At 49.3% G+C, this 12069-nt stretch overlaps 4 protein-coding genes across 4 annotated transcripts; 3 read left to right on the forward strand and 1 right to left on the reverse strand.

Annotated features, from left to right (window-relative positions):
* Positions 1–585: 585 nt before the first annotated feature.
* ALT_2903 (uncharacterized protein) lies at positions 586–1767 on the reverse strand (the record flags this gene model as incomplete). The annotated part of the gene is made up of 1 exon (XM_033563995.2): positions 586–1767. The coding sequence occupies one exon, from the start codon at positions 1765–1767 to the stop codon at positions 586–588; it is 1182 nt and encodes a 393-aa protein (XP_033419886.2).
* Positions 1768–5403: 3636 nt separating this feature from the next.
* Positions 5404–7045, forward strand: ALT_2904 (PPIL4 family peptidylprolyl isomerase; the record flags this gene model as incomplete). Its single annotated transcript, XM_089599450.1, has 5 exons — positions 5404–5483; positions 5605–6305; positions 6361–6557; positions 6613–6769; positions 6846–7045. 5 exons carry the CDS (start codon positions 5404–5406, stop codon positions 7043–7045), a joined length of 1335 nt encoding a protein of 444 aa, XP_089456193.1.
* Positions 7046–7700: 655 nt separating this feature from the next.
* ALT_2905 (UDP-N-acetylglucosamine diphosphorylase) lies at positions 7701–9371 on the forward strand (the record flags this gene model as incomplete). Its single annotated transcript, XM_033563997.1, has 3 exons — positions 7701–8423; positions 8489–9223; positions 9300–9371. 3 exons carry the CDS (start codon positions 7701–7703, stop codon positions 9369–9371), a joined length of 1530 nt encoding a protein of 509 aa, XP_033419888.1.
* A 1281-nt stretch (positions 9372–10652) lies between these two features.
* Positions 10653–11737, forward strand: gisB (putative zinc knuckle nucleic acid binding protein; the record flags this gene model as incomplete). The annotated part of the gene is made up of 7 exons (XM_033563998.1): positions 10653–10707; positions 10768–10803; positions 10873–10884; positions 10941–10982; positions 11042–11160; positions 11232–11423; positions 11480–11737. 7 exons carry the CDS (start codon positions 10653–10655, stop codon positions 11735–11737), a joined length of 714 nt encoding a protein of 237 aa, XP_033419889.1.
* Positions 11738–12069: the final 332 nt, after the last annotated feature.

Below are 12069 nucleotides of genomic sequence, written 5' to 3' on the forward strand. Positions count from 1 at the left end.
ATATGACAGGTCGTATCCGTCAATACAACAGTATATATTTTTGGTGCTCAAATGGAGGCGAATATTGTCATTCCTAGCGGATACCAGGCAGTCTAGCCATAGGCATACTTTGTGCTAATCAGTCCAATTATAGATGGAATATGACAAAGTATAACAGGTAAAAGGACATCCCAAGAGAGAGCAAAACAAACTCCCGCCACATTGTGATTGAAAGAAAGAGGAGAAAGAAAGGAATCTGGCAACCAGACCACTAGTTCCCTATTAAACAACGGACACATGAAAAGGATGATAGGTTAACACGAAAATCGCCCACCCTGGACCAATACTCTACAACCTCCAATATTAGTGCAACATCTCGATCTGTCCAAGTGCAGAAGAAACACGGTCAGGCGCGCGCAGCAAGGTTCGACAGATACTAGGATCTTCATCAAGTGGACAAGAAGAAAGGATATGAGAAACACAAAAATAAAAACACGAAAATGAGAAGGTCGCAGAATGCAGAACCCTTCAGAGGTGAGAAGCAAAAACCAGCCTTTTCCGGGCAAGACTTCCCTGTTGGTCTGTAATAAAGAGATGTGGCCAACTTCAGAAGCCACCCGGGTTACTCAGAGCTGAGACGGATGTTTGGCGTAGCTCGGTCGACGCTCGATATTCGGGTAAGATCTCGGTTGCGAGGAGATCAAATGGTATGGTGCTATGAGTATCCGCATGCCTCGGGCGTGTGTATGGAAGCCCGTTCATCAGGGAGGCTGTGGATCCTGTATCGCCCGTCTCAGACCGGTTCTTGCTCTTTTCACTGCTGCTATATCCGTAGATATGGGAGCCACAGCCCATCAGAGACATGAAACGTCCGCTGTCCCGAGAAAATGATCTTGTTGATCGGCCAACTGCGCTTGCTCGAAAGTCATCATTTGAATCAAGTGTCTCAAACGTATTGAGCGCTGTACCAGCAGAATAGCCAAGGTGTGAGGGCGTTCCGACCGATGTTACTGGCAGATAATCGAACATTATGTCCGGTGCACTTGACTGACTCGCCTTCCTTGTCTGGTTCAGGGAGTTACCACCAAAGTTCCCGTTCGAGCCAAGCTGCATGCTCGGAAGGCCACTACCCGAGATGGAGGTTCTTGTCGCTAGATGATGTCCATATCTATATTCCGGGGATAACAGCAGTCCTGACATGGCTTCAGGAGTCGCGCTTGGAGAAGACATACCCATCGGGAGCTGGCTGCGGCTGGATGCTTTTGGTAATGTCCGATCAGCGCCTTGTCCATCTGACGGCGTGCATGTCATTGGAACGTCAGTTGACTGAGTTCCTGGGCCTGAGAACAAGAAGGGATATGAGGATGAAGTAAAGGTATTCTCTGTATCTTGGGTAGGAAATGCTGCTCCGCTCTGGGCGTTGTGGGCCTGGACGTTAGAATTCCATGCCTTGGTGTTCCATGCAAGGCCACAATAGTCAGGCAGGATACCTTGGTGCGAACTGGAGAACATGTATGATGACGGAGGATTGTATGCAGTCGGCTCGTTCTCGTAGTTGGCCGTGTGATCAAGACCGAAAGTCTGTTGACTAGGTGGATGCTGAAGGTTGACGGTACCTTGATCGTAACCAGAAGGCCGCGAGAAGGACCCAAGCCGCACACCGAGGGAGTTTGTTGATACAAGTCCAGACCTTTGGGCTACATGCGCATACACCCTTGGCATTGAGGAGGAAGAAACCGTAGCATTTGCTGCATGATACGGCCACCCGGAATCTTTCGTCTGGAGCATTGACGAATTGACCTTGCAAATATCAGCTCGCCAATCTCAATGAGAACATATCCCTCAGGTAGGCTAGCGTCATCTTACCCTTAAGAACTGGCAATTCCTATTGCCAGAGGCCCGGCAGTTCGAACATCCCTGTCCATCACCAATATCCCCGCTGCATTTGATCTTCCTTTTGCGACATCGATTGCACTGCGAGTATCAGGACATGTTTTCCTCTTTCTGTTCAATGTCCACCAAAACTATACGCTACTTACTGCAACTTGGATACGGCGCCTGGTAGAGTTCCGACTTCTGCCGTCGATCTCTAGAGCAGGACTCACGGAACTCGCGCCTCTCTCCATCATCTCCTGTTGGCCATCGGGTCCAGTTGAGGGTGATATTGAATGAGCCTCATGTCTGGATTGCTGATCGGGACCAACCTCGTCCCCGGAGGGGTAGTAAGTATGGGCCATGAGTTCACCGATTAGTGTTGGATTGTTCCTGAGTCTGAGACTCACACATTCAAGTCAAGACAGGTCCAAGGGGTTGAAACGGCTTCTCTCAAAGGTCAGCTGGGAACTTGGAGGAGGTCTTTGAATTAGGGAGGATTGTGTCCAGCATGTTCCGTCTGCCTCAGGTAGAAACTGGGAAAGGAATCGGGGGAAGATGAGAAGGGGGTGTCCTTCAATCGGAATCAAGGTCTGATTTTAAGTCAATGTGCGGGCCATACTTTGTATGAATGTCTGGGGTTCCCTTCCTTTTTCCTTTCTTTTTCTCGAACAAAAAAAAATAGCTTGGGCTGTTATTCCCACACCTTCTGACTGGACCGTTCGAAGGAGAATTATAGATCAGTCATGAGCTTACCTCAAGGGTTCTCAGTGGCTAGTGGAGGCGAGAAGGTTGGTCAGTTTGATACCTGAGTCTTCAGTCTTTTGTTGTACCAGGAGGGCATATGCATTATTCCGTGTTGCATTTAGTTCCAAGGCCAAGTAGATTGGACGCTCCAGAAGCACGCTGATAGAAGGCCAGACAGACAGAATCAAAGGCGTTTTAGAGGTTCTGTTTCACGGAGTAACGTTGCACGAGGCGAACATGACCTGATGGTAACCACAGGAGGGCCTAGGACTCCGGGCTGGAGGACTTAGAGCTCTCTGCGCAAGATCCCAAATCAATTGCCACCAAAAGGACAAGAAGCTCCACCTTAATCTTCATCCCCAGGAGCTTTGTCTCAGGAAGACGATATACTTCCTCTCTCCAAGAGCACATCAAGCGATATGCCAAATCAAGCTGACAACTCAGGTTGTTGCAAAGCGGGCAGCCGCGGATTACGATGGCATAAACTCCAAAGAGCAGTATCTAACTATTTCCCCGAGCTTGAAGAAAGAATAAAGAAGCATGTTTGCCCGTTGAGATAGAGTTGCTGGTTGGAAAGCCTATTGGCCAGGCTTTGCCAGTATTTAGCATCAAACAAACATATTCTGGGAGGTCAAAACTCTGCCAGTACTTTTGACATCGGTCTCTAATCTGAGTCAAGTGTCGAGAATGGCTGCAGTCGCGAGCATTCACTTGAAAGCATATGAATGTCTTTGCGCGGATGTGGAAACGGTTGCCTTATAGACTCGCGCTATACGCAAACGCATAGTCTTAAGGAGCTCAGTTTGATGTCTCGGGTAGCTCGATTCCTAGACATCCAGCATGGTCCGGACCAATGCTTAGGCTTGAATCGACGTGATCGAGCCGCACAAGGCTAATAGGAGCTCAAGACCGTGACTGAATGAATCAGGCAAAGAGAGGCTTGGGAGGAAAGGCAGACTTGGCATGATTTCCAAGTCAGTGGCGCTGTATGATTACCTAGCAGTGGCTGGGCAGTCCCCTTATGTCTGCAAGTCCTTCGCGAGCACTGGACAGGTCGAAATCAAGAAGCGGAGTCAAAGGGAACAAGAAAGAGGACAGGGTTCTTAGACCACCAGAGAATCAAGAACACAATAACAAATCACAAAATGATTATGCAAACTCGGCTTTTGGTCAAACAAGAAAATAGCAGGGGCGTGGGGCCAGGGGACGATTTAGTATGCACGAAGTTCAGGGGTTCATGGAAGACAGTATCTTCTCAGGCTGGCACAGCCTGCTAATGCCTGGCTGTCAACCCACACGAACAAGTTTTGCACTGCAATCCATTCCTTTACTGGAACAGTCTCAATCTGATCATGCCAGTATAGCAAAAGTCCCAATAGACTACTTCTCAAAGCAGCCAATAGTCTTGATTGCCATTTTGGGATTCAGCCTCCAACAACAGAATGTTTGTCCTGTCTGGCTTTTATTTAGTGTTTTGTTTCCTTCAATCCGATTGACCGAACAGACCCAAGCTCATGTAGGTTTCGAGCCTGGGCTTGCGGATGCTGCACCAGCAGTTCATTCGCCAACGCGACGTGGTCGGGTAAAGTGACTTCGTTTCCGGACGTTAGAATTAGAATAAGAGGGGCAGAGGAGAGAGAGAGGGGGGGGGGTGCAAAAAGCTTGTGCATTGTCTCCTGTAGAAAATCAAGTCAAAATTGACCGCTATTGGGACTGCGACCATCCACAAGATGACAGAAGTTAGTGAAACTTCTCAATAGCTCCTTGTTTCGCTCTCAAAAATTAGCCACAGCTTGTCCGAAAGTGGGAGTAGGTCCACCAACATCCACGTGCTTATTTGGAAACAAACATCCTGCCATTGCTGTTTTTCTTCCTTTTTTCCAAGGAGCGGCTCATTGACGCTGTAGGATCTAGTACTGCAGGACATCCCGTTGTCGTTCCTTCTTTCCAACGCCTCTGCTGTGAAACTCGCACCGCGAAGAAGCAGAGCAGAGTAGCACATCAGCTTTGTCTCTAGATTTTGTAGCTTGACGAATAATGACACTGCCATCGTAGGATTAGGTTGTCATTTCTAAGTAGATTTTCTGTCATTGAATAATTCCAGTTGGAGCCAAACGACTGCGTCTCCAAGCCATCTGGATCGACAGTACTGAATTAGTTGCAGCAGCAAACAGTGACTGGCTCTGACCCGCAAGTTAATCTGAATACCCGAGGATCCCCCGGATGATATGCCGCCGATTCAAACAGGGAATTGGTTACACGAGAAGGCGCCGGATAAGGCCTCCGAATGTGCAAGCACCTCGAAATGGTCGATTCCCATTGACGGGGAGAGAGGATGCAATCCCAAAGGGTGTATGACAGTCAAAGCCTCCATCGACCTCTCATCGATCCTGAAGAATAGGATTGCTGCAATGATGGCCAAAGGCGACAAGGTCCCATTCCCGGGTGGTAGACTAATGTGTGGTGTGTGGTAGATGGACAGTAGCTTGAGGATCGACGCAGGTATGTAGTGTGGATTGACTTTCTTTCGGAGGCGGGTCGGCCGCGAAAGTTGCACCTCACCTTAGCTTACACACGCCCTGCAAATCACCTCCAACTCGTCACTCGTATCATTTTCAGTCCCTCTCGCACACCGACTTTGATACTTGGGCCTTTATCTTATTTGTCTGCGCTAACTATCAGCCATATCCTTGTCACTTCTATCTGGTTTTTGTACGAATCTTCACCGTTTCCTGTTCTAGCTACCTGCGGAGCGAGCGCATCGTCGATCTTTGCGACATCGACTGCAGCCGCTAGTAGAACATCATGAGCGTACTTTTGGAGACCTCTCTTGGCGATATTGTCATTGACCTTCTGGTTGATGAGTCTCCTAAGGCGTGCGAAAAGTAGGTTGCCCCAACGCTCCCATTCTTTGTTTGTGGCTATTTCCTTGGTCTGTGCCTGTTACTTGTTACAATGTCGAGTGGCTGAACTAGAGACTAAGCAATCCATTTTCTGCCGATATAGCTTCCTGAAGCTATGCAAAGTCAAATATTACAATTTCTCTCCAGTTCATAGCGTTCAGAAAAACTTCACCTTCCAGACTGGTGATCCTCTCGGTCCCGATTCCCCGGAAAGCGATGGCGGGTCGTCGATATGGGGCCTGTTGGAAGGCCCCGTCAAGAGAACATTTCCATTGAAGCTGTCGCCGAAGCTGAAGCACACGGAGCGCGGAACTGTCAGTATGGCAACAGTACCTTCGTCGCACGATCCCGACGAGCGCCTCGCTGCGAGTCAATTCATCGTCACGCTTGGGGATAACCTGGACTATCTGGATGGGAAAGCAGCGATCTTTGGGAAAGTTGTGGAGGGCTTCGATGTGCTTGAAAATATCAACGGAGCCTTTATTGACGACCAAGGTCGCCCGTTAAAAGATATCCGTATCCGCCATACAGTCATCCTCGATGACCCTTACGATGATCCTCCTGGCTTAGTGGTACCAGCTGAAAGTCCTTTGCCTTCAAAAGCACAGTTAGCGACTGTAAGGATTGCTGACGATGAGGATCTGGATGACAACATGGATGAGGAGGCGATGGAAAAGCTACGGCGAGAGCGGGAGGCCAGAGCGCAAGCATTGACGTTGGAAATGGTTGGTGATCTTCCGTTCGCAGAGGTCAAGCCTCCAGAGAATGTGCTCTTCGTTTGCAAGCTGAATCCTGTTACTCAAGGTATCTATCTTTCCCACATTTTGGTAAAATGGGTCGCCGCTAACTGCGAGTTCAGATGAGGATCTTCAACTGATCTTCAGTCGGTTCGGGCCGATTCTGTCTTGCGAAGTCATCAGAGATAAACGAACTGGTGACAGTCTACAGTATGCTTTTATCGAGTTCGAAAATCAGAAAGATTGCGAACAGGCCTACTTCAAGATGCAAGGAGTCCTGATCGACGATCATCGTATACATGTTGATTTCTCGCAGAGTGTGAGTCTTGTTACGAGCACTTCTCTTTTAACAGTCTCTAATAAGGACATTACAGGTATCAAAGCTGTCAGAAAGCTGGCGAAATGCCACCATATCTAAACGCAGCCAGAGAGGCGGCTTCGGTGGCGTAGCTGAGCTTGAGAAGAAGCGGCAGTATCGGGCGACTGAGAACGTCCGTGAGCGGGATGACTATGGCATGGTTTTCGATAAAGGTGAAGCTAAAAGGCGGCCGGCTTCTCGAGAGCGACGTTACAGTCGGAGTCCCAAAAGAAGCTCCTATCGGGACAGAAAAGACAGCCGCAGCCCCAGACGAGACTTCCATCGGAACCGATACTACAGGAAATCTGACAGTCGAAGTCCTCGGCGGGAAGACTCCTATCGCGATAGAAATCGTGAAAGGTCCTACAATGACGAGCGGCGTGATCGTCGCGATGATGACCAATATCGAGAAAGACGCCGTCGCTAGTCTCCCTATTGGGAAGAGATGAACTATTGGAAGCGATGTACGAGTCGCCCTACGTCAACGCCGACCCGGTATCTTAAAATTTAATCATGCTACTTGATTGTCTGGAGTTTTGTTCATAACGCGGAATGTAATTTTAGCCTTCATATCAGATCAACTGACCCGACCTATATTAACTCGTTCATCGACATGGAATTGTACCTGGAACCCCCAAGGGCTTCGTCCTCCTAGAAAACGTAGGTAGATACGTCGTGTGGCACTAGAACTAGTACCTTCTTTTCTCCTGCCTATTATTATTTATCTATTGGCCACTAGTCGGTGAAACTGGGTCTGCCGATGGTTTGCCCCGCCCTGAAGGACCCAGAGGTCCAAAGAGCCATTCAGGGAGCTCGAATCGAGACAACCAGAGCTGATATTTATATCATTCGTAGAACTGGGTCGGCCATGGCAGCTAAAAATAATACTACCAGGAGATCAATGGTTTCGTCTTCCTGGCGGTCAGCGGATGGTGAAATACCGAGGGGTAGATAGAAGTTAAAGGCCGAACATCCCAAGCTTCAGCTCAAGTTTCAACTACACCCCGCAATCCTCGAAACAAAACCTCCCCTCTCTTTCTCTCCTTATTTCTCCTTTTCAACGTCCCTCTTCATCTGATACCCTCTTAAGACTTAATCATCAATATGGCCGCAGCCATTAAAGAGACAGTCCACAGCTTCATGGAGAGATTCCATGGTCATCCAGAGAACCTTCCCCGTGAACCATCTGCTGAAGAGTTCCAGCAGCTTAGACAAAAGTACACCGATGCAGGCCAGGGACATGTCTTCGCATTCGTTGACGAATTACAAACCGTCGAGAAGTCCCAGCTCTTCCACCAGCTATCAAACTTCGACCCTATCCGAATTAACGAACTCGCCGACAAAGCTCTGAACCCTCCCAAAGCAGAAGATAGGCCCGCTTCGCTTGAACCCCTGCCAGATGTCGCCACTGCATCGATTCTCGACTCAGATCCCAAGGCTATCGAACAATGGTATGAGGAGGGGCTCAAACTTGTGGCGGGTAACAAGGTTGCGGTCGTCCTGATGGCAGGTGGACAGGGAACCCGTCTGGGAAGCTCCGCGCCGAAGGGCTGCTTCGACATCGGGCTTCCTAGTCACAAGTCGCTTTTCCAGATCCAGGCGGAGAGGATCGCTAAGCTCCAGCTACTTGCTCAGAAGATTTCAGGCAAGGAGGCTGTCATCCCTTGGTACGTCATGACCAGTGGACCTACCCGCAAGCCCACGGAGGAGTTCTTCGAACAACACAGATACTTTGGACTGAACAAGAGCGATGTCATCATCTTTGAGCAAGGCGTCTTGCCATGCATCTCCAACGAGGGTAAGATCTTGATGGAGAGCAAGTTCAAGGTACGTTTCGCAGTCTCATGCTAAAGTTTTGCTGCGCTTGTTGGGTTTCTGACAGGAGAAAATAGGTCGCTGTTGCTCCTGATGGAAACGGTGGTATCTACCAGGCCCTTCTTACATCCGGTGTGCGAGAGGATATGCGCAAGCGGGGAATTGAGCATATTCACACTTACTGTGTCGACAACTGCCTTGTCAAGGTGGCGGATCCTGTGTTCATTGGTTTTGCCGCATCGAAACAGGTTGATGTCGCTACAAAGGTAGTCCGGAAGCGCAATGCTACGGAGTCGGTCGGTCTGATCCTGCAGAAGAACGGCAAGCCCGATGTGGTCGAGTACTCTGAGATCGACAAGGAGACGGCGGAGGCGAAGGATCCCAAACAGCCCGACGTGCTCAAGTTCCGTGCCGCTAACATTGTCAACCACTACTACTCCTTCAAATTCTTCGAATCCATCGAAACTTGGGCGCACAAACTGCCTCACCATGTTGCCAGAAAGAAGATTCCTTGCATCAAGGAGGATACTGGTGAGTTCTTCAAGCCGGAGAAGCCCAACGGTATCAAGCTAGAGCAGTTTGTCTTCGATGTCTTCCCCATGACTCCCTTGGAAAAGTTCGCTTGCATCGAGGTTCGTCGTGAGGATGAGTTCTCACCGTTGAAGAACGCGAGAGGCACTGGGGAGGATGACCCCGACACCAGCAAGCGGGATATTATGAGCCAGGGACAGCGCTGGATTGAAAAGGCGGGCGGTATTGTCATTACTGAGGGCGATGCTGTTGGTGTTGAAGTATCTCCATTGATCAGCTATGTAAGTTCCTCCCTTCCCCCTTCATTTTCAGTCATTTTGAAGAATCCTTGCGCTGATCAGGGCAAATTTCTATAAGGGCGGAGAGGGTCTTGAGTTCCTGAAAGGGCGCGAGATCAAAGCACCAGCTTTCATTGAAAAAGAAGAATAAAAGAGCCATGGTGTTTTTCTTGTCATTTCCTATCGGATTATTGACAGGTATATCTTCGTCCTTTGCGTCAGTATGTCATACAAAACCGAAGCCGTTTACTCATATGTGGGTCTCACTATCCGGTATGCTGGATTGCTGACCGCAGCCGGGGAGCTTCCTATCTAGAGATTTGTATCCCTTTTCAGCTTCTTTCGGCCCGTATCAACGGTTACATTATGAGAATGTTCCTAGTCTACTTTGCATCGCGATGAATCTCCCAGGAATGGAGCACATCCGCTACAGCAGCTGCTCGTCAGTAGCATCAGTTGTGTAATCTCAAGAATCCTTAGCCGAAAATAAAAACAGGCAGTTACTTTACTCTGACAGATGTATCTGCGAGGTATTCATTCTCAATATTAACAAAAGACAAACCAAAATTATATACAAGTATTTCTCTATATAAAATCGCAGAGAAGCTCTAGCTTTAGGAACGTGTGCCTCAGAGCCGTGCGCAATCTGGGGAGTTAAGCAACCTTACGCAATGCGGAAAAGCCCGGGAGCTAAAGCTTTTCATGTTTTGCCCTGAGAAGAAAAGCCCTGCGAAAAGAGCATGGTCGCTGTCTTGCTTGGCTAAATCGCTTGATTCAATTCAGGAACTATCTTTTTCTACCTCTCTTTGTGCATTACCAGAAATATAAGGTTCTTTCCATCTTTCTTTCGTTCCTCTTGTGGTTTGGAGGGATTGGAGTGCTGTGAGGGTTCAGTTTGAGCTGCATTGTAAGTTTAACCTTTTTTTGTGTGTGTCTCTCTTTGGGTGTTGGTCGCTTTTTCTTTGTCAGCCCACTTTTTCCAGTTGAGAGAATAGTGGGCTGTTGGAAGCGCTGCGCATCCTCCAAGGTTCTCAAGCTGACAGCCAAAATAGACCTATTGAGAAGGAGATTGAAGATCGTTGGTTTCAGAAGAGTGAGTCTATTATATAAATTGTCTTCGTGACCCGGTCTTTGTTTGCGTGCGTGGACTGGCTCGTCGCTGCTATGTTCCCTTCGGAGATAGTGTCGCATTGTCGTTGGCTTGCCAATCCCATTTTGAGAGACTGGACAACGATGAGTCTGTCCCGACAGCATACACTGCGACTTTGTTATTACAATTAAAGCTTGCGATTGTCTCCGAAGCTTCGAACTGCTATGCATCATACATCGGCCACGGTCATGCGCAACAGACGCCTTCAGCGGCGGGGTTTTGCAAAATGGCATCAGCAGAACTGACAGAAAAATTCATTATATAGCTTATACCACCGGAAAAATGTTGCTGTCTCGTCGTGCCTGCTACAAGTGTGGCAACATTGGTCACTATGCTGGTTAGTGCAAAGCCGGAGGGAAGAGGTTTGGACAAGGAGGATTGTCGCTGACTGACGTAGAGGTCTGCTCCTCGTCCGAGCGTCTCTGCTACAACTGTAAGTGCTTTGATTCAAGGAGGAGTTTTTCGAAATACCTTGCTAATGTGTCGATCCCCTGTCAATTAGGCAAGCAACCTGGTATGTCCCTTGCGTGCTACCTACCCCCGAACCATATGTCTGACCCCAAACGATAGGACATGAGTCCAGCAGCTGCCCGCGTCCTCGTACTACCGAGAGTAAGATTGTCCAATCCCAGGCTCTGGAAAACGCAATGATGTTGACTCGTCGATAATAGCCAAGCAGTGCTACAACTGCCAGGGACTAGGCCACGTTCAGGCCGATTGTCCTACTTTGCGTCTCAACGGTGGAGCAAATGGTCGCTGCTACAACTGCAACCAACCCGGCCATCTTGCTGTACGTCGCTGTCGACCATGCTCTCTCTCCCTTCTACCTTTAGGATCCGGCTGACTTGGATGGTGCTCCAGCGCAACTGCCCCGCTCCTGCTTCTGGTGCCGGTCGTGGTGTCGGTGCTCCCCGCGGGGGATTTAATGGTGGATTCCGCGGTGGATACAGTGGTTACCCTCGTGCCGCTACTTGCTACAAGTGCGGTGGTCCCAACCACTTCGCTCGTGACTGCCAAGCTCACGCTATGAAGTGCTATGCTTGCGGCAAGCTTGTAAGTGCTCTCACCTGCAGATGCCTTTGACTAAGGCGTTGGCTGACGCTCTGAAGGGTCACATCTCCCGTGACTGCACCGCTCCCAACGGTGGCCCCCTGAGCTCGGCTGGCAAGGTCTGCTACAAGTGCTCTCAGGCCGGCCACATCTCCCGCGATTGCCCTAACAACGAGGCTGCTAACCAGCAGCCTGCTGAGTCGGCTACTGCTCCTGCTACCGCTGCCCCCGCTCCTGCCGCTACCACTGCCGCCGCTGAGGTCAGCGCCGAAGCTGCTCCTGTTCCGGCCCCAGCTCCGACCGCCGCTGCCGCTTAAACGACCACCTTTATCTCGTCTATGAATCCCGCTTTAAGGGAAGCCCATTTTTACTCCTCCTTTCGTATTAGGGTTTTGCGGAACTCGGCCTTGATATCTTTTTTTTCCCTCTCACGATTCTTCCATTGCATATATTATGCCCCCGGTTTCAGGCTTCTCAGCACCGGCCTTTTTTATCCCTATTATGTATACGACGAACAAAAGTTTCACGATGTCCCTAGGTTCCTGACGACTTGGATCCTACACATGGCTCAAGGTTCTCATGATTGGCGTCTATTGTTCTCCCCGGGTATCTTTCTCATTTGAATCATATGGTGCGGCAAGGAAAGAAG

The sequence above is a fragment of the Aspergillus lentulus genome (genome assembly GCF_001445615.1).
Source record: "Aspergillus lentulus DNA, contig: Alt05, strain: IFM 54703, whole genome shotgun sequence".
Lineage (NCBI taxonomy): Eukaryota > Fungi > Ascomycota > Eurotiomycetes > Eurotiales > Aspergillaceae > Aspergillus > Aspergillus lentulus.